The sequence below is a fragment of the Eptesicus fuscus genome, chromosome 1 (assembly GCF_027574615.1).
Source record: "Eptesicus fuscus isolate TK198812 chromosome 1, DD_ASM_mEF_20220401, whole genome shotgun sequence".
In the NCBI taxonomy this organism is placed as follows: Eukaryota; Metazoa; Chordata; class Mammalia; order Chiroptera; family Vespertilionidae; genus Eptesicus; species Eptesicus fuscus.
Window position 1 is genome coordinate 126,359,276 of NC_072473.1, and position 22,535 is coordinate 126,381,810.

Here is a 22,535-nt window from a genome sequence, read left to right on the forward strand (position 1 = left end):
ACCGTATGTCATGGAATCTAACATCACTTTTTTGTTCATATTTTAGCAAATTAGATACCTCTGAAGGCTTACCTTTTAAAAAATGTTTCAGCATCTGGGACATCTTGGACAATTGATGGCATGTCATACTTTAATTGGCAATGTTTATTTTTCCCCCGAGAGTTGTGGAAAATAATGATTCATCTTACTATCGCAAGTTTTATATTCTATGATATACGGTAGCAACCAGAAAGGGGGGGTGCAAATTGGCTTAGAAGAAGAGGCTACTAGAACTTACTTCAACATTCACACCCATCCCCCTTTGCCTACAGAGGCACTGGACCACACATTTCCAGCACTGTCCTCATAAAAAAAAAAAAGGGAATAGTTCAATCCTTAATATCAAAATATAACGGCACTTTGAACATTCTGCTAAAAGCACACTTTTCGATATTTAAGTAGTTGATTAAACACTTGGAGCGTTACTTTCCAGGAGATAAAGCTTTTTTTTTTTCCCCTTGCAGAACTAGTGCCATAATCAGATATAATGCAATTAAAGTACTTATTAACCATGATTGCCTCTCGTCTCCACCGTCACTGCCTTCCTCCAAGTACCAGCGCAACCTTTAATGCAAATTAGATGCTCGGAAAATGTTGGGCATATAAATGACCCTGTAGTTTTCTACCAATAGGTTAAGAGAAATATGTGAAGGGGAATCAAGAGAAAAAAGTTCTAGAGCTAGAGGAGGGGTTGGGACTAGACGTCTAGATGTGGGGATCAGTAACAGGGATGTGGTAGTTGGAATCGTGAGAAGGGATGCTACCCCCCAGAGAAAATATAGAGAAAAGAGAAGTGGGCTAAAGGCAGAATAGTGAGTCATTAGAGACAGAAGAAGAGAAGCCTGCTACAAAGGCTAAGAAAAATGGCCAAAGTCAGAGGAAAGAACTGACCCAGGGTTTCTCACACTTGACACTATAGATATTTGAGGACAGATCGTTCTTGGGGAGGTGAGGAGAGGCTGTCCTGTGCATTGTAGGATGTTTAACAGTATCACAACCCAGGCCAGCAGCACCCCACTTGTCCCTTTCCTAGTGTGTTTTTTTTTTAATTTCAGGAAATGTCATGCCTTTGACCCATTAGAAGCCAAACTTTGAGTCTTTATTTTTTTTATATTGAAGAATATTTTATTATTTCCCAAAGTAAGTGAAGTGACATTTTTACAATCTTTCTACATGGGTCTCCAAATCTTCGAGACTAGAGACTTTAAGAGTAAAAGTTGAAATGCAGTTGTTTTATAGCTATAGTTTTAGTAAATTAAGAGAAATATGTGCCCATTTTAGTGAAATTACGGGAATTTACAATTATATCGAATCCAGCTGGCTTTGATTTATTATAAACATTTGACTTGAGGTGACAACAATCTCGATTTAGAGAGGCTGCCATCAACCTGCACTCTTGGGTTTATTTATTTTTAGTTGTGGTAAAATACATATAACAAAACATACCTCCTTAACCGTTTTAAGTATACAGATTAGTAGTGTTAAGTATATTCCCAATGTTGTACAAACAATCTCCAGAAACTTTTCAAACACATTAAACATAGCTTTCCATTTTTCCCTCTCCCCAGCACTTCGCAACTACCATTATACTCACAACTGGATTTTTGCTCATTTATTTTGTCATAGCAAGATGGAAAACTAAAGCCTTTTACTTTTAGGTTTCAAAATAATTTTCCCCATCATGTTTTCCATGTTAAGCTTCCCCCACCCCACCCCGCCCCCACCTCCCAACAGTGATGAATTAGCAGAATGTGAATCATGGAACCAGAAGGGGGCACTGTTAAATTGAAGAACCAGATTTAAAAGGGTCTGTAGATCTGAATTTCTTTCATAATTTCAAGTGCCCAAAGAGAGTACAAAGACAAAGAACAAAACTGAACTCACCTCTGGGTGACATGAATCGGTTTTCATATTTTTTTTAAATTGAGAAGTTGGTTAATTCATTGTGATTTCTTTAGGAAATGAGCTTTTATCTCGAAGGTCAAGACTTTTTCTCTTCTATGTGGAAAAATAAAGGACTTCTCTGTCAATTGAATCTCAAAGGGAAGAGAGGAGGCGGGGCGGGAAGAGATTAACCAAAGAATTTATATGCATATATGCATTACCTATGGACACAGACAATAGGGTGATGAAGGCCTGGGACAAAGCAGGAACCTGATGGAGGAAGGCAATGGGGGGACATCTGTAATACTCTTAACAATAAAAGTTTTAAAAACTTTTTTTTTATGTTGACATTATTGCAGTAGTCTTCCTCCCCTCCCTCTCTTTGCCCACCTCCACTCTCCCCCACCTCCCCCTTCCTTGGCCTAAGTACATATCTAAGGACAAGAATCTTGGAGTTTCTGCAACATTCTCATAAAATGAAAAATAAGAATCATTTGGAGGGAGAATACACATATGATTTTTTGGTTTTATTTTAGGTTTTAATGTATTATTTAACTAGGAATTTTTAAGAACTCTATGAAATATTCAGTTTTTATACTTAGCTTTTTGTTTTGTTTTGTTTTGTTTTGTTTTGTTTTGTTTTGTTTTGAACTTAACCATACAGCTTGGCAAGTTTTCCAGATAACACATTCTTTATTCTCATTTTTAAATCTTCTTAAAGGCTTCACAAAATCCCAATGTATGGATTTAACATAATTTTTAACTTTATTTTTATTATTGACACTATTACAGATGTCCCCATTCCCCCCCTTGCCCACCTCCACCAAGCCCCCGGCCCCCCTTCCCTCTGGCCATCAGCACACGCTTGTCTGAGTCTATGGGTTATGCATATATGTTCTTTGGCTAATCCCTTTACCTTCTTTCATCCAGTTCCCCCCAACACACACCCTCTGACAGCTGTCAGTCTGTTCCATGTATTCATGCCTCTGTTTCTATTTTGTTTGTCTATTTACTTTGTTCATTAGATTCCACATATAAGTGAGTCATATTGTGTTTGTCTTTCTCTGACTGCCTTATTTCACTTAGCATACTAATCTCCGGGTCCATCCATGCTGTCACAAAAAGTGAGATTTCCTTCTTTTTTATGGTCATTGTGTAAATGTACCACAGCTTTCTTTATCCACTTATCTACTGACTAGTGGCCTGGTGCATGAAATTATCTACTGATTAGTGGCCTGGTGCATGGACAGGTGTCCCTCAGCCTGGCCTGCACCCTGTCCAATCTGGGACCTTGTGGGATCAGGCCTAAACCAGGAGTAGGACATCCCTCTCACAATCTAGGACTGCTGGATCCTAACTGCTTACCTGCCTGCTTGCCTGATTGCCCCTAACCACTCTGCCTGCTTGCCTGCTCGCCCCAACTGCCCCCACCAACCTTTTTGCCCCCAACTGCCCCCCTTGATAGCCTGATCACCCCCAACTACCCCCTCCACTGGCCTGATCACCCCTAACTGCCCCCCACCAGCCTGCTCACCCCCAACTGCCCCCACTGCTGGCCTGCTTGCCCCCAACTGGCCCCCTGGCAGCCTGATCACCCCCAACTGCCCTCCACTCCTGGCCTGATCACCCCTAACTGCCTTTGCCTCGGCCCTGCCACCATGACTTTGTCTGGAAGGACCGCCGGAAGGTCTCCCGGTCTAATTAGCATATTACCCTTTTATTAGTATAGATGGGCACTTGAGCTGCTTCCAAACCTTGGCTATTGTAAAGAACTCTGCAATGAACATAGGGGTGCATATAAAATTCTTACAAGAAAACAGGGACACAACTTTATGATTTGGATTTGGTAATGGATTCACAGATATGATGTAGAAAGCACAAACAACAAAAGAGAGATAAGTTGAACTTCATCTAAATTATAAACTTCTATGGATGAAAGGACATTATCATAGAAGTGGTAAGAACCCACAGAATAGAAAATATTTGCAAATCACACAACTGATAAGCATCTGGTATTCAGAATATATGAAGAGCACTTAAAATTCAAAAGATTAAAAATTTTAAATGGACAAAGATTTGAAGAGACACATCTCCAAAGAAGATAGACCAATATCCAATAAGCACATGAAAACATCCCCAACATCACTAGTCATTAGGAAAATGCAAATCCAAACCATAATAAGATACCATCTCACACATGATAAGATGGCTATTATCACATAGCAAAGAAAACCATCAACAAAATAAGAAGATAACACACTGAATGAGAGAACATGTTCACCAATGATACATCTCCAAAATATATAAGGAACTCACAACTTAACAAAGGAAGACAATCCAATTTAAAAAATGGGCAAAGTTCCTAAATAGACACTTCTCCAAAGAAGACATACAGAAGGCCAAAAGAAATGTGAAAAAATGCTCAACATCACTAATCATCAAGGAAATGCAAATGAAACCGCCCTGAGATATCCCCTCACACCTATTAGAATGGCTATAATCAACACTTGTTATCTATCTTTTTATAATAGCCATTCTAACAGGTGACACATGATATCTAATTTTGATTTTGAGGTGCATTTTGCTAATAATTAGTGAAATTGAGCATTTTTTTCATATGCCTGTATATCCTCTTTGGAAAAATATTTATTCAGTTCCTCAGCCCATTTTTAATAGGATTGCTTCTTTATTATATGTTTGCTATTGTGTTGTATGCATTCTTTATATATTTTGGATATTAACCCCTTAGCAGAAATATAATTTGTAAATGTCATATCCCATCAGGTTGAATATTAACACCTTATTGGAGGTGCCATTGACCAATATCTTCTGCCATTGAGTAGGTTGACTTCATTTGGTTGATTGTTTCCTTCACTGTGCAAAACTTTTTTTAGTTTACTGTACATTTTCCATTTCCTTATTTTTTATTTTCTTTCCATTACCTGAGGAGACATACAAAAATATTTCTAAAAGTGATTTCAAAGAATTTACTGCCTATGTTTTCTCCTAAAAGTTTTATGTTTTCAGGTTTTATATTTAAGTCTTGAGTCTATTTGAGTTTATTCTTACACAGTGTAAGCAAGTGGTCTAGTTTTATTTTTTGTGTGCATCTGTCCAGTTTTCCCAACACCATTTATTAAAGAGACTGTCTTTACTCAATTTCATAGTCTTGTCTCATTTTCATAGATTAATTGGCCTTATATGTGAGGGTTTATTTCAGGGCTCTATTCTGTTCCATTGATTTATGAGGCAGCCGATCAATTATTCTCTCTCATCATTGATGTTTCTATCTTTCTCTCCCTCTCCCTTCCTCTCTGAAATCAATAAAAATAAAGAAAGAAAAATGTTAATCCTCTCTTTTTTCCATCTGAATAATTTCTATATTTCTGTTTTTATGCCAGTACCGTGCTGCTTTGAGTACTATAGCCTTGTAGCATAGTTTGATATGAGGTAGTGTTATATCTCCAACTTTGCTTTTTTTTAAAAGATGGTTTTGGCTATTTGCAGTCTTTTGTGGGTCCACAAAATTTTTAGAATTATTTGTGCCAGCTCTGGGCCTCCCAGGAAGTGCAGACCAAAGTCAGCCATTGCTTTGCCTTGCTCATGGCCACCTGGAATGAGCTGAAAAGTTATGTTCAGATGGTGGCTACTTGTGCTGGGATTGGAGGTGCTGAGAGAGGCTAAGCTGTGAACCAAGGCTGGCTGCTTCTAATGCCAGATATGGGGCTACTTAATAAGAGGTGAAGGCATGCCCAGGCCAGAGGCTGCTTGTTTGGGGTTTGTGAGCCTTTGAGAGATTTGAGGAAAGTCCAACACATGAGCCAAGACAGGCAATTTCTATGGAAAAGATACTGGAAGTGGTTTGGGTGGGCCTGCAAATTGGGTGGGGTGAAGTGTCAGGGCATTGCCAGGGCAGGTTGAACAGTGTTAGGCAGGTTGATGGAGACTCAGATATGGCACCTGCCTGCAACTGCAAGGGGAGGGCTCAGCAAAGGAACAATGGCTTCTTTAATTTAAACATATTAGTCCTCTAGCCTATGAACCAGGAGGTCAAGGTTCAATTTCTGGTCAAGGCACATGCCTGGGTTTCGGGATTGATCCCCAGTGTGAGGCATGCAGGAGGCAACCGATCAATGATTCTCTCTCATCATTGATGTTTCCATCTCTCTCCAAAATCAATAAAAATAAATAAATAAAAATCTCAGTCCTGTCTTTTTTCCACCTGAATCATTTCTAGATTTCTGTCTTTGAGCTTGATAATTTTCTGCTTCATATGATATTCTATATTTCCAGTGCTTTTCAATGCATTCTTCATTTTATTTGAGTTCTTTCAGCTCCAGAAGTTCTGCTTAGATTTTTTTTTAGAGTTTTGATCTTCTTGGTAAAATATTTCCGTCCATTAATTTTATTTCTGTGTTTATTGAGGTGCCTTTATGAGTTTTATTGTATCTTGCTTAGTTTGCTCATGACTGCTATTTTGAATTCTCTATCATTTCAATTATAATCTTCCATGACTTTGAGTTTAATTCTGGAAAATTGTCATTTTCCTTTTGATACTGTGTTACCATGGTTATTCGTGGTACTTGATAGGTTGGTCTCTGCTGGTGCATTTGAAGTAGTGAACATCTTTCCTATTTAGGTACCATTTTTGATTTGAACAAATTCAGCAGCTTGATAAGTAGAGGTATTTCTTTTGTTTTCCAGTAAGTGGTGCTATAGTGCAAGTTTTTGTTCTTTCCTGACCAATGCAATTGGGGGAAGAAGCTCAACTTTTGACACCTAAGATGCTGTTTACCTATGTCAGCCTAATAAATTTTTAAAAATTAAGATTGATTTAAGCCTATGATTGTTATCTAAATCCCCTTACCAGCGATCGGTTCATGGGTGGGCATATGACCCAATCAGGGCCAATATCATCAGTGGGAATATCTACTGGGGGAACAGGTAGTGCTCCTGGGAATGATTGTTTTACCTTAACAATAAATATTGGAAGGGCTATAGATAATGAGATCTTGTAATTATAGAGTCCAAATACATTAGCTTCTAAATAATTTGATAATACTGCATACATTCTTCTTTGTTTTGTCATTATTTAAATACTCCTAAAATAGGAGAATAGGAGAGAGAGAGAGAGAGAGAGAGAGAGAGAGAGAGAGAGAGAGAGATTGGAAGGAATATACCTTTTCTTCACTTGCAGGTGTTTAGAGCCTTTTGTGAAACTTTACAATATTTGAAGCTGCTAAAGCCATTTGGTGACTGAGAAGGGTGTTACATGTCAAAGACAGTTGAACATAATAATGGAAAGTGTCCTTAATGAAGTCATTTATTTACTGAAATAACCAATAGTATAATTGGCCTACCTAAAGATTTGTTACGTGAAAAACACATATCCCCTTTATTGTTGAGTCTGGCTTTCTGTTCCTTATAAACAAAGGTAGCCTCACCCCCAATCGCACCATTTCTAACATTATTTCTCAGGAATCTGTTTGGCCGTTTAACTGATGGAGAGGAGGTACAAGGTTCAGAGAGACCTGGCCATGGCAAAATTCATAATTCCTTTTTGAAAAAAATCCACATTTGAATTCAGTGATTCAACTTGAGGTAAAAAAGAGAAATTGCATGTGAAATGCAATCATTAAGTTAGAGCTACCCATATTAGATCATTTGTTCATTCTCTACTTGGATTACAGAGATAATCTGAAGAAATTTAGAGTTTAGGATTATAAAATCCTGCCTCTCCTTATTCTAACCTTAAAAATAAATTGGTTCCTAATACATGACATACTCTTTCAACCTGTTTCACTTTGCTAACACTGTTCTTTCTTCCTGGAATGCTTTTCCTATTTATTTTTTCCTACTAATTATTATTCATCTGATAAAACTTAGTTTAGATATCTCTTCCAGGAAGTCTTTGGGAACCCCTAGATGAGCTAGGAGTATTTCCTTTGTGTTCTTACAGCTCTGTGTGCCGACCTCTTCCATAACATAACACTAACTTATATTGAATTTATTTGTTTACAAATTGTTCTCCTAGACTAAAATATAAGGCGTATGTGACTCATTTATTTCTTTATCCTCAGCATTTAGCACAGTATCTGGTATATAAGAAGTGCTTAGTAAATGATTTATTTGAACTATGAATGTCATTTGAGTGTTTATTGCAATAAAGTTATTAAAATAAACATTTCTGATGCATCCATGTTGAAAATTCAACCAACTCTTTAGTTAAAAAAACAACACACCATTTGCAGCTGCTAAATGCTTATTTGTTCTTTTTGAATCACCAAAGGTCAGTAAATTGTTTCTCTTATCCCCAAGTGATATTCTTTTATTAACATCACCACCACCATCTTCTCCCTTTCTGAACTTTGCTTCCTCCTCAAACTGCCTTTTCCATCTGGGAGGCTGTCTGGGGAAGGAGCCAAGTATGTCATAGCAGGAGGGGAGGTTCTACAGACTTCCTAGTGTTAAAAGGGGAAACTCGGACGGAGTCCCAAGCACACAGCAAAGGAGAGGGAGGAGAGCAGGAAGACAGTTCACAAGTTGAGCCAGGCTTGCAGAGAGGCAGAGAGGGACTGAGGCTGTGCTTGGCAATATTCAAGTGGCTGAAGATTCAAGGTAACTATTCCATTAATCCCCTTACCTTTCCTTTCCACAGCTTCTGGAATTCTGGAGCTTCTGCATTTGAGCTGGGGATGAGCATGACTGTATGTTTTTTCTGTGTGCCGAGACAGGACTGATGTGAAAACTGCCTAGAGATCCAAAAGCAGGCAAGTGTCTTCCCTGAAAGGGAATTCTGAAAATTCACATTTCATTTCATCATTTGGTTGTTTGTCTTTATTTTGAGTTGTTAAAGCATCTCGGTACTAGCATTTAATTTTATGAACAGACAAGAAGCCATCCACCAAAGCTACTTGTAGGGGCTAAGAATGCTGCTGAGGGTTTTCTCCTTCAAGTAGGAAAAGGCACTTTCTTAATTCTTATTAGAGTTGTTGTTTCCTTTTGCTTACACTTCCAGTTCAGCTGTCACTACATTGTTTTCTGGAATCAATTTGAACTGGAACAACATAAAAGGTGGGGGTCACATTTCAAATGAACATTGATGGGTTCATTTTTATAAGTGAGTGTATTTTTAATACAGACTGGTCAAAAGAGGAGAAAGTAAGAGGGAAAGAGAGAAGAGAGGAGATCTTAGGACACAGAGCTATAAGGGTTAATAAAATTGAAAATAGGTCATTTATGAACTCATTTCCTTAGAAAATGCTTCCTTCTCGTTTTCAGGTAGAAATCAGGGGGTTTGATCTATCTGACTTTGTTTTTTTTTTAAAAACACTGCATCTTGGTTGCAGGATTCTTTGACTACAGAAGCAAGTGATGCACTAGCTGCTTTCTTCAGTGTCTTTGAAGCATTGAAATGTAAAGTTCAGCTTTTCCTGGCTTATAGCATACAGCTGGGTTGAACATTTCATCCTCTGATTTAAACTATTTACCTTTCACATCTTCTCTTTTCATTTCCTTCTTGCAGAGATTTTTACTTCTTTGATTTAATGAGAACAGCTAACCACAAGCCATTATCAGCCTGAGGTTTATGTGCAGGAGGGAAAAAATGAGACATTACAGGGCTATATCCCAAACAAACGTTGAAAAGACTTGAGGAAAGGTTAGATTCAATGAACAATTATTTGGCTTCCTCTTCAGTAAGCTAGCTGAACAGGAAATACTGGGATGGGGGAAGGAAGGGAAAATATTTAAAGAATTTTATATGCAAAAGATATTTTTACATTAAAAATACATGCAAAGCAGATGAGAAATATTCATTCCTGTTTGGGAAATGTCCTTTCTGACTTCATGCTATGATAATACACCAGATGCTCTTTTGAGTTGGACATTTTTCATTATTGGGAGAACCACCTCCATTTTTTTCTTTAAAACAACTTGAAATTCCTAACTTTTAGGAATAGTCTTATGAATGTCTTTCAGAGTAAAATTTATTTTTTGAAACATATTTTTATTGATTTCAGAGAGGAATGGAGTGGAAAAGAGAGAGACAGAAATATCAATGATGAAAGAGAATCACTGATCTGCTGCCTCCTCCATGCCCCCACATTGGGGACCAAACCTGCAACCTGGGCATGTGCCCTGATCGGGAATCCAAACCTTGACCTTCTGGTTCATAGGTCAACGCTCAACCACTGAGCCACGCCAGCTGGGCCAGAGTAAAATTTCTATTTATGGTTTAAAATATGGTTGTGGTTGTGCCACAGGGGTGTGGCAGTTAAGGATCTACTGCAGTTCTAGTTCTAAATTTTTCCCTTTTGACTTCTTCCTACAGAAATAAAGGTTCTGTCCTTAGGATTTAGCTAAAAATCCTCTTCTAACGTGAAAGGCAAAATAGACTACCCACCTTGACTTCTCAAGCTGAATGTGACTCTGACTTATAGGATTTTAAATCATCAGTTGACTTGATAGCAAAAGTAATTTTAAAGCATCAAGAAAGAATAATCTGAAATAAGAAGGTATCAACTTTACACTACTATTTTTCACCTGCTTAATTGTGTTACAAAATGATATTTTTCTACAGTGAGAAACAACTATCTTTGACTTTTACTACTGTTTTTAGAGGGAGTATATAACAGCTTTTTTTGCATTCAGAAATTTGCAAGGTTTAGTATATGTATATTTCTGGTTTATATACTCACACATCTACTCAAAATGAATTTCTATAAATGGATTCATACTGTGGAATTATGAAAGTAATGAAATTGATATCACATTTGTTTGTTGGTGGTTTATTCATCTCTCTATATAAAAGCCTAATATGCAAAGTGTCCCCTCAGGAGTTCAATGGACTGGGAGTTCAATTGCTCGCTATGACGTGCGTTGACCACCAGGGGGCGGCGTGGAATGAAGGAAGGCCTGGCCAGCAGCCAGCAGCTGGGGAATGGAGGCCCTGGCAGGCAGCCAGCCAGCAGTCGCTAGGGACCCTACCCATGCACGGATTTCATACACTGGGCCTCTAGTCATTCAATAATTGCTTACTATAAGCTCACTGCTTACTAGGCTCACAGTGCTGGGAATCCAGAGATTTCTAAGTCAAGATACTATGTAACTTGGAGGTTTTTGGGGATGGACAAGCATATAAATAATTATTGTGTGCTGTATAATAAATGCTCTAAGAGATATTTCCCATCTGAAGCAATAATAAAGGATATGAAGGGATGGGGTGGGCAGTTCAAGAGGATGTTTTATTTTAGCAGAATCTTAATGGATCATTATAAGACTTCTAGTACCATAACCAACTGGTGGATCTTTCATTGCTTGACCCAAGATAACTTCAAATACATTATACTTTATATAATTTCCTCCTCATCTTATGAATCTTGTTATATCCACTTTCTCGATAAGAAAATCGAGGCTCATAGAGAATAAGTAATGTGTCCAAAGTTACCAGGCTTGTAAATGGCAGAGGTGGGATTAAAACTCAGACCTTCCCAAAGCCACTATGTTATAACATTTCTCAAGAAGGGACAGGAAGGTTGGGGTAGGTAGAGTAAAAGAGGATATTTTGGGCAGAAGAAATCATAAGTTAAAGCAATGTAGACATAAAAAAGTGGGTGAGTCTTATGAACTGCATTTAGAGTCATTTTGGGGGTATCAAGGGAAAGATAGTTGGAATCAAAGCCCAGGAATAAGGCAACGACCAATGTGGAATTTCTCATATACTGTATTAAATATATTTGAACTTCATTCTCTAGACTTTGAGAAGCCTTTGACAGTGTTTATGCAAGGAAGGCCATAATCAGTTTTGCATTTGAGAAAGATAATTCTAGTTATCGTGGAAGGGTGAATTAGTAAGTGGAGACTAAAAACACTAGTTTGTATGAGGAATTACTGGTATAATGAACTGCATCTGCTTATTCCTTTGAGAAATGAGAATTGCAATAGTTACTTCATTCGATTATTAGAAATATTAACTGAGTCATCACATTAAAAGAGATCCAAGCCAGGCCAGCATGGTTCAGTGGTTGAATGTCGACCTACGATCCAGGAAGTCATGGTTTGATTCCCGGTCAGGCACATGCCTGCGTTGTGGGCTCACTCTCCAGTGTGGGGCATGCAGGAGGCAGCCGATCAATGATTCTCTCTCATCCTTGATGTTTCTATCTTTCCCTCACCCTTCCTCTCTGAAAACAATAAAAATATATTTTTTAAAAAAGAGATACAAAAAGACTGGCATATAGTAAGTGCTTCATAAATGTTAGCTATTGTTACTATGTTACTAATACTACTGTTATTATATTATGTAAAAGAGTAGGAAACCAAAGAGTAAAAAATGAAATTTTCAAGTATAATAAAGACATATGAGGAGGAGCTTATTAATTGAGACTTGAATTGGTCCTTGATGCCAAGGACCAGAAGGGGAAAGGTATGGGCAAAGGCAACAAAAAGTGAACATGTCATAGACAGGCAATAATACCCACACCATTTGTGTATATGTAAAGAGGTCTTGACAGATACACTCAATTAAGAACATGGACACTGGAGTCCTACTGCTTGACTTTGTATGCCACCTGAGACACTTATTAGTTTAATGTTGGGCAAGATATTTACCAATTTCTTCATTGGCAAAATAAGGATAATATTTGTACCCACTTTATTGGCTAAGGACAATGCCTGGCACATAGTAAGTTTTATGCAGTGCTAGGTATTCTTATCATTAATCAGAGAAGATAATTCATTTATAGATAGCTTTGAGTTCCAGGATAAGGGTTTTGGATTTGATCTTTAGGCAAAGTGGAGTGACTGACAATTTTAAACAGGGAAGAAGGTGATATAATAACAACTGATCTGGTAATAGAATGTAGGATATTTTTTGGAAGTTGAGGCAGGGTGTTGGGCAGATGTGGATGGATCTCAGCTAGAGATGGACAGACGAATTCAGAGGTTCAGATCAATTAGTGCAGAGTGAAGAACAGAAGTGGCAGTGGTAGTACTAGTATGTATATGCAAGAGACATCATAAAGCAATAATTTCTAGGTTAGTGAGGAATACACATGAGGTCATTAAGGTGACTCTAAAGTTTCTAAATCTCCAGGTTGAAGACTGGGAAAAGTGTGATATTATTGCCATGGGAAAAAAAGTCATAAAATATGGCCTGTTTTGGCTGGAAAATAAAACAAAGATTATTAAAATAACTTAGATTTTACAAAACACTTTCACATACTAGTACATGAGTGTGGTTTGGAAAAAGATGAATTCTAGGAACTGCTGGTGCACTCAGCAAGCGGTTGACAATAGTGAACTGAAGCTTATGAGAGAGGCTAGGATTCTGTAATCATATATGTAAATGTAATAATTGGAAAAGCTTAAGAGGATGATTTCTCTGAGTGAGAGATTAGATAGAAAAACCACCCACAGTTTTGAGGCTTGCACAGTCACAGTTTAGGATGGTTTGAGAAGCAAGATAAGCCAGTGGCAAAGATGCAATTGGAATCAACTGGGAGGTAAGAAGATGCTCAGCAAAGTCTAATATGGACAACTAGAGGCCCGGTGCACAAAATTCATGCACTCGGGGTAGGAGCGGTCCCTCAGCCCAGCCTGGGCCCTCTCGCAGTCCGGAACCCTTGGGGAATGTCTGACTGACGGCGCAGAGCGATTGGGGCTGGTGCTGTCAGCAGGTGTGAGCGGCGACTGCTACCCTAATCACCAGTCAGGAGCAGGGGTAGGTGGAGAAGCCTTGAGGGACTATTGGGGCCAGCAGCCTCTGCTTGCACCCACTGACGGCGCTGAGCAATTGGGGCCGGCACTGGGTGCTGGCAGCAGGTGTGAGCAGGGCTGGCACCAGCAGCAGGTGTGAACACTGGGCAGGACCGCAGCATGCGGGAGCAAAGAATTTTCAGTAACCACAAGAGGCTCACCCTGATGATAGCAACCAGCACCCCACCTTGGTCTGGTGCCCCCGCTCATCTGCTCCACCATCCCACTGCGGCTGACACCCACCATGTTCTGCACTCTGCCACCTGCTGCCCACGCCAGCCATGTTCTGCACACACACCCTGGTGGTCAGCACAATTATAGCAACTGGTTGTTCGGTTATTCTGCTGTTCAGTCTATTTGCATATTAGGCTTTTATTATATAGGGTAAAAGCCTAATATGCAAATTGTCCCCTTGGGCGGTGGTTTGACCGGGAGACCGTGAGTTCAGCCACTCGCTATGACGTGTGCTGACCACCAGGGGGCGGTATGGAACATGGCAGGTGTTGGCAATGCGCTGTGACCTCTCACTGGCTACCTGGGGGCAGGGGTGATGGGGATGGAGGTGCGGTGAGAATGCAGGGTGTCTGCTGAGCTTGCTCTCACTCCCCCTGTTACCCTCCCCTGGGACACCAGGGCTCACGCGCAAAGGAAGCCCCCTGCACTCAGGTTCTGGGAGTCTGTGAGGAGCCTGTCCCACACCCACACATCCTCTTCCGGGTGAGCTGGGCTGCAGCTGCTGGGACACAGGGGCCAGTTGGGCTCCCCATGGGTTTGCACAGGAACCAGTCTGTGAGGCCGGCCAGGAGAGGGTGCACTGCCCGTCCAGCTTCCGTGTGGCATTGCTGGGTGACTCAGAGGCCCATACTGCACCTCAGCCCGTGGTGCCTGGCCATGCTCACCACATCTCCATGTGGGGACTCAGACGCTGTGACTCAAGCAGAGGGTGGGGGCGTGTGGGGGCCCGTGGGCCCAGGTGCTGCCCAGGGCCCAGAGATCAGCTTGGACCTGCCCTTCCACACCAGATACTCATGCTTCAATCGCTGGCCAGGCCTAGGGACTGCACCCATGCATGAATTTCATGCACTGGGCCTCTAGTAAATCAATAAAGGAGAATGGGGAGCAAAGAAAGGTGATGAGCACACCATGTTTTTTGTTGGAAACAGTGGTTCTAGTAAAATGGTAGGGGCAGAAGTTGGGATATAAAAGGTGAGGAATGAGTGGACATTTGAGAAGGTACTAAGTTATGGTCTTACGATAGTTGCCTATATTCTTTATTTTATAATTAATTTTCTCATACTGAAACAAGGTATCACTATATATCCAGTAGAGTGGCAAAATTTAGAAATCTAGATAATGCCAAGTCATGGTGGAAATGTGAGGATTAAGTAGAAATGCAGACAAGGGACATTTTAGAGAGCAATATGTCACTGAGTAGTCAAATTAGGTATATGCATAGAGTGTGACTCAGAAATACTACTGCTGGCTATATAGCCTAAATGTGTTCTCTCACAGGTTCATAGGAAACATGTACAGGAGTGTAAATTGGAGCAGGGAGTTAGAGGCCATCTGGGTGTCTGCCACTGAGAGAGTAGATAGTAAAACATAGTGGTACATACCATGGAGTATCATGTAACCGTTAGAAGCAGGAGATTAGGTATACATATAGCAACATCAAGGAATTTGAGCAATATAGTGCTGAGAGTGAAAAGTGTATAAATATGTATAAATGAAGACTGAAATGTATGATGCAATAACATCAAGAATATATATGCACAGAAAGATATACACTAAACCTCAGAATGGCAGCCTATGGTGGGACCAGGGACAGGAATGGGAATGGACTGAGAGTAAAATAGAATAACCAAAACAAATAAACAAACACCACAAGAAAGTCCCTGCATGGACTGTGATAACATGCCATGAGTTGAGGATTGTGATCATTTGATACACTCAACATTCAGAAGGACATTAAAAATATAATTGCAAGGCCAAATTATGTGTGATTTTTCTATTCTGCCATTCTGAAGTTAAAAATAGTTAATTTGCAAAATATTATGGTTTGCTTGATTTTCATGGTCTATAGTGTGTATGAGTGCAGAAAATGAATGTTTATAAACAGAATCCCATACTGTAAACTTTTACTTAGAACCAATGTCTTTTGTTTCTGCAGATCAATATGGCCACGCCAGAGAAATCAAGTTGTACCAAATCAAGCAAGGATTTCAGTCATTTTCCCGAGATTGTTGAACTCAATGTGGGTGGTCAGGTGTACATCACTCGCTATCCTACTTTGGTCAGTGTTCCTGGCTCCCTGCTCTGGGAAATGTTCAGTGAAAAGAATCCTTGCTCCCTAATCCAGGACAACAAAGGGAGGTTTTTTGTAGACCGGGATGGTTTCCTCTTTCGCTATGTGCTAGACTACATGAGAGACCGGAAACTAGTGCTTCCTGACCACTTTCCAGAGTGTGGTCGGCTCCAGAGAGAAGCAGAATACTTCAAGCTACCAGAGTTAGTGAAGATGTTGGCTCCTAAAATCAACATGATCAACTCAGTTGGCAATGATTTATGCCGAAGTGATCTAGAAGAGCTTTCCACCAACATTGACATCGCATGTAACCTCTCTTCAAATAATAACGTCCAAGTTAGTGGCCATGATAACCCCCCAGCTCTGATAGCAAATACTGGTTCTGACCTCAAGAAGGCAGGTTTCATCACTATTGGCTATCGAGGCTCCTATACTCTGGGTCGGGATAGCCAAACAGATGCCAAATTCCGCCGCGTGGCCCGAATCACGGTGTGTGGTAAGATCTCATTGGCCAAAGAAGTATTTGGAGATACTCTAAATGAGAGCAGAGACCCTGACCGTCCTCCTGAGCGGTACACTTCTCGGTATTACCTCAAATTTAACTTTCTGGAACAAGCCTTTGACAAACTAGCTGATGCTGGTTTTCACATGGTAGCATGCAATTCCACTGGCACCTGCACTATCACCCATGATCAGACAGATGACAAGATCTGGACCTCTTACACTGAATATGTTTTCTGCCGGGAGTGACACTTAAAAGAAATCACCCAGAAAATACAAACCAAACAGCCAATTCTCTCTCTCTCTCTCCTCTCTCTCTCTCTCTCTCTCTCTCTCTCTTCTCTATTCCTGTGCCAACTATCTCTTTTAGAAATAAACAGATTAATTTTGGATCTATAAATCTTGGACAATGCCATTCTCTTCACCATAACCATTTGAACTTTTTTTTGGTAACTTCCATCTTACACATTCCATCCTATTTGGCTTCCAACCAGCCTTGAATTGTGGGGTTGGATGTCATTTCATGGAAAGTATTCAATGCACAGGCATATGTGCATGTACATCACTATAAATAGTAGAGATGTATTTCTTGAGTGAATGTAGTTAGATAAACCCACAAGATTTAGTTAGTTAGCTGAGAAATGCTAAGCCATGGTTTCCAAACTAGTTCTCAGCACCACATCTTGGAATTGCTTATATACCTTGCTGTTTGTACTCTCCTAAAGAAAGCTCCATGTATACTTATTCTGAGATCGAGACCCCTACAGTAAATGTGAATATGCTTTGTAAACTGTTATTGCTATTCTTTTTGTCCAGATGGAATGGAATAAACTGGCAGGCATCTTCCAGGAGGTTCATAGAAAGGCCAATCAATTCTATGATTATTAATTATTCTTGTTAGAAGATGGATGTAAAGACAGCAGCCAACATAAGTAATTAATGCCAAGAACAAGAGGCTTAGCACTTGAATTTCGTTTACTTGGAAAGGAGAGTGAGGGTGAGCATCATGACTATTACACAGGCATAAGTAGGTATGCCCCTTTATTTTTTATTGTCTAAAGTTTTACATATGTCTCCTTTTTCCCCAATTGAACCCCTCCCCGAGCCATTCCCACCCCGGGCAAGCCCCCACCGCCCCAGTGTCTGTGTCCATTGGTTATGCTAATATGCATGCATACAAGTCCTTTGGTTGCTCTCTAATACCCCCTCCCCTACCATTTGTCTCTGGATCGATCTATTCTTGTTCATCAAATTATGTTGATCATTATATCCCACATATGAGTGACATCATGTGATATTTATTTTTCTCCTACTGGCTTATTTCGCTTAGCATAATGCTCTCCATTTCCATCCATGCTGTTGCAAATGGTAAAAGACTGCATCAAAATATCATTTTATTTATTAGAATTGAAACACAAAAGCATGTAGCTAAGAGAAGGTTAAGCAAAGACTTGCTTTCTACAAATACATATATGTAGTAGTTTGTTTTTCACTAAGTCAAATATTTGGATGTATGTCAACTGTTAACTTTTGGTGGAGTGTGTGTGTGTGTGTGTGTGTGTGTGTGTGTGTGTAGTAGGAGTGGGAGAAGAAATAGGAGGAAGATGAACAAAAGGTGAACTTTTGAAAAAGGAAATAAAAAGTTATCTTCTGGAATCCCTACTAATGGCTTTTATTACACAGGTTGAAAGAAAAACCCTCATATGAAAACACCTTAGTTTGATACAAATTACTGAATTGCTGGAGAATATGAGAAGTCAAGAAAAAGAAACTGAGGGCTCATTTTCAAAAACCTTTATCTCCTCTGAATAGCTTTACAGCAATTCAGTGATCAAATGGCCTTCTGGTTCCTTTATTTCTTCCTTGATGCCTTATATTTACTCCATGTCTCTATTGTACTTATTATCTTTTGACTTATTTTCTAGTCGGGACTCTGGGTTGCAAGGAACTAAAACCCATTCAATGTGTCTTGAGAAAAATAAAAAGTGCGTGTGTCAGGGGTGTGAATGGGTGGACATTCTATAAATGCACCTGTCCTGTTGAGTGCAAGGACAAAAAATGAAGCCCAATCAAATTTCAAATGATCTGGGGAGATATCAGGAACTGACATTCTATCTTGTCTGTCAGAGGCCATTTGACTTCTTTGGTCATCTGAGTCTGTCAGTTGTATATTTTTCTCTCTACACCTTGGGATCACCTTCTTTTTCTCAGCTTGTCCTGCCATAAAACAGACATGTCAGCCCTTCCATGAGCATGAATTTTCAGTCAATCTCTCATAGTTAACTTCTTTAGTGACACCCTAATTCAAAAACTCCTAATCAGCTGTTGCTTAAGAGAGAGTCTGAATGGGCGGAAGGCACTGTGAGTGTCGGCAACCAAACAAAGGACTGTTATCAACATTTCTAGATGGATTACTCCCTATGCCTGACACATAGTAAACAATAAGTGTATACATGTAAAAGACTCTTTTATGAGTATTTCCAAAGGTCTCAGGGTCCGGATTGACTATTCATGGAAGTGATGATTTTATAATGTGCTCAGGGGTCATCTTTCATGATCTTCCAATCTAGCTTTGCTAATACTCTTCTGATAAGTTACTGCCCTAGAGGGGCAACATTTTAGATGCCATAAAGAGGTGTTTCCCAAACTCAGTCATTTGTGTACCATTCTTACGGTTTTTACAATTCCTATATCCCTTGTGCACTGTTAATCCAATCTTTTAAAAAGTGAGCTAGTAAGTTCAGTTTCAGTTTTATTTAAATACATTCAGTAGCTCTATCCCCTCTGACATATTTCTGGTATGCTCCAGGCCTCAGTGGTTTTGTTGTGCAGTAGAGAGGAGGCTATCTTTTGTCCTATGTTATACTGGTATGTATATCACAGTTAGGCCATAAGGATAGGGAGATTTGCAACGGTGACCTGGTGCTTCATGCCTTGGGCTCGGCCTCCTAGAAATGTACTTAGAGAAGATTTGTAACCCAATTTAGAACTAGGACTACTGCTCTACTCACTTTTATCCTGTCATCAATGTACTGTCCTCTTGGGTTCAAATTAATTCCAAAACACTGTATCATTTGTTCTTCAAATTATAATTGTATTAGCCCAATCAGATTACTCTCCTATCACCTGGCAATAAAGTAATGGGGGGATGAGAGGGAATAAATTGTGATAATCTCTCAGGTTGTGTAGTTCATTAAGAAGTTAGAACACAGGATGGCTCACAGGCTAAATAAGGGGATAGCTCACTGGGTATGCAAATGATTACATATTTGTTTTCATTTGAGAGTCACTAGTGTGGTTGGTGTTTATAAATAACTGCTCAAACTATAGCTAATATTATAAGTGACTTTCTATCAAGGCTGTTGTGTTGGAGGCACTAGAAACTGAGTCTGGTTGATAGCTACAGAAAATAAATGATCCTTCCAGAAATTCTGTTAACTAGTTAAACTTCAGAACCACCACGTGCCCATCCTGCTGGAATGAGGGATAACATTGCCAATAGTCACTAGGTCAAACAGAACTTATACAGCCTGGATGAAGATGATGATGTTGCAGCTCCCATTCTTAGTAAACAGATGAAATTCCCAGCCTCAGCCAGCTTACTCTCCACCACATGCCCGAGCCGAGCATTTCCAAGCTTTCCATGTCCAATGCCCTCCCTCTCACCAAAGTGGTTCAGAATGATGCACACACAACTCCTGTTCTCCTCTCCTCGCTTGGAACAAAAGCCTTGACCAGCATGTCCTGGACACTACTGAACAAGGAGGATTCCCCCAAAGAGCTGCTGCCTGCTGAGCCCGTTGTTAGCACATTGGAAGGCACCGAGATGACTGTGACTAATCTGCACCTTAGAGTCACTGAGGAAGATACTGTTGAGAATTCTGTGTATGTGGAGCCCTGAAGTGGCTCGGCTGGTCCATCCTGGGGCAGCAGAAATGGTCTTTGTTAAGAAGGATGATGGAACTGGAGAACATTATGCTAAGTGAAATTAGCCAGTCAGAGAAAGATAAATGTCACATGATCTCACTCGTTTGTGGAATATAATGAACAACATAAACTGATGAACAAAAATAGATCCAGAGATAGGGAAGCATCGATCAGACCATCAAACCTCAGAGGGAAGGTAGGGGAGGGCAGGAGTAAGGGGGAGAGATCATCCAAAGGACTTGTATGCATGCATATAAGCCCAACCAATGGACCCAGACAACAGGGGGGTGAGGGCATGAGTGAGGGGTGGGAGGGCAAGGGAGGCATAAGGACACATATGTAATACCTTAATCAGTAAAAAATAAAATAAATAAAAAGAAGAAGAAGGATATCATCACTGCATATAAGAAATATAACAGCCCTAGTCGGTTTGGTTCAGTGGATGGAGCGTTAGCCATGGACTGAAGGGTCCTGGGTTCAATTCTCAGTTGAGGGCACATACCTTGGTTGCAGGCTCGATCCTTGGCCCTGGTTGGGGTGCGTGCAGGAGGCAGCCAATTGATGTGTCTCTCTCACATCGATGTTTCTCCCTTCCACTCTCTCCAAAAATCAATGGAAAAATACCCTAGGGTGAAGATTAACAAAACAAAACAAAACAAAACAAAACAAAACAAAAAAAACAAAAAGGAAAGAAATATAACAACTGGTGTCTGGACGGGAAACCAATAAGTGCAACCTTCACACGAATGGGAACCTTATCACCTCAGTGCAGCCCATCCTGCTACGGTTGCGTGACAGCCACTCAGTGATAAAGGAGAGTGCGCTGCCTCCCAGGGTGAACTCTGCTGCCTCGTCCAACCCTCCTGCTGAAGTGGACCCTGACATCATGCTGAAGATGTTCTGCAAGTCCTCCGAGGCTTCTGTGACCACACAGCCTACAAAATTCAAAATCAAACTTTGAGATGGGGAGTGAGGCAGCCGGAAGCAGGGGCAGAGGATGTGGCTCTGTTTCCTAAAGGAAAGCTTGTGACCAATGGGCCGTGGGGCTGGAGGCCCCCAAGTGGGAGGTAGTAATCTTCCTCACTGGATGGACCTGCCTTTCTGTGTTGTGTTTTATGCTGTGCTCTATAACATTTCCCCTAGTGTGTTTCCTTTCCTTCCACGTCCTCACCAAGATAGGTTTGTTTTTCTCAGAGTGTCTCTCTCCCTAATCTCAGCCCCAAACTGATTTCTTTTTTGGAAATGGTACCCTAAATTCTCTGCATGGCTTTCTTGTGGTCCCATGGACTACAGGGCAGAGGCTGTTGGAAAGACACTGCTTTCTCTAGGAGTGAGGGGTTGACTTCCCTTTATTTATTTATTAATTAAATATATTTCATTGACTTTTTACATAGAGGAAGGGAGAGGGATAGAGTTAGAAACATCGATCAGCTGCCTCCTGCACACTCCCCACTGGGGATGTGCCTGCAACCAAGGTATATGCTCTTGACCGGAATCGAACCCGGGACCCTTCAGTCCTCAGGCCAACGCTCTATCCACTGAGCCAAACCAGTTAGGGCGGGTTGACTTTCCTTTAAAAGAGTTTTTAGGCAAGGAATGGGAGTCAGGTCAGCTCCACAGCTGGGCCACTCACCTGCCTGGTCAATGGAGATGGCCTGGGTGGGAATCAGGTCACAGGCCTCTGATCTTCTCACAATTGGCTCCAAACCAATCTGGTCTAGAGACGGCCCTGTGGCAAGTGCAGGGTGAAGCTGCTGTTCTGTTAGGAAGGGTGCACCCCAGCTCTTGGTTTGGAGGGCTCGTGCTGTCTCAGACAAACCAGAGTAAATCCTGAGAAGTTCCATTTCCCTTTTCCCTTGCGTTATGCCAAGTCCTCCGCCCCAGCTCTATTGGGTTCTGGTTATCACTGCTGGGAAAGCTTGTGTTGTTGGCCCTTCCAGTTCTCACCAGCCCAGCACTCATCACACCCTGGTTCTGGTGTCAATGCCAGCTCTCCACTAGTTCTGTGACACTGCACGTTTGGAGGATTATTGAAAGGGGAGATGTTGGCTTGCTCTTGGCTCTTCCTTTCTGGGTTCAGGTGTCTACAGGACAATAGCGAGGGATGCTAAAAGGCATATTT

The 22,535-nt window shown here is 40.6% G+C and overlaps 1 protein-coding gene and 1 pseudogene across 1 annotated transcript; both read left to right on the forward strand.

Moving 5' to 3' along the window:
• The first annotated feature begins 8,535 nt into the window (after positions 1 to 8,535).
• On the forward strand, positions 8,536 to 16,735 carry LOC103301328 (BTB/POZ domain-containing protein KCTD12-like). The gene is made up of 2 exons (XM_008158275.3): positions 8,536 to 8,541; positions 15,851 to 16,735. Exon 2 carries the CDS (start codon positions 15,857 to 15,859, stop codon positions 16,733 to 16,735), a length of 879 nt encoding a protein of 292 aa, XP_008156497.2. The 5' UTR covers positions 8,536 to 8,541; positions 15,851 to 15,856.
• Positions 16,736 to 17,390: 655 nt separating this feature from the next.
• LOC103301354 (polymerase delta-interacting protein 3-like) lies at positions 17,391 to 21,374 on the forward strand (annotated as a pseudogene).
• Positions 21,375 to 22,535: the final 1,161 nt, after the last annotated feature.

What these genes read in the sequence shown, in the direction of transcription:
- LOC103301328 (XM_008158275.3), top strand. Translation starts at nt 15,857, where the DNA reads ATGGCCACGCCAGAGAAATCAAGTTGTACCAAATCAAGCAAGGATTTC.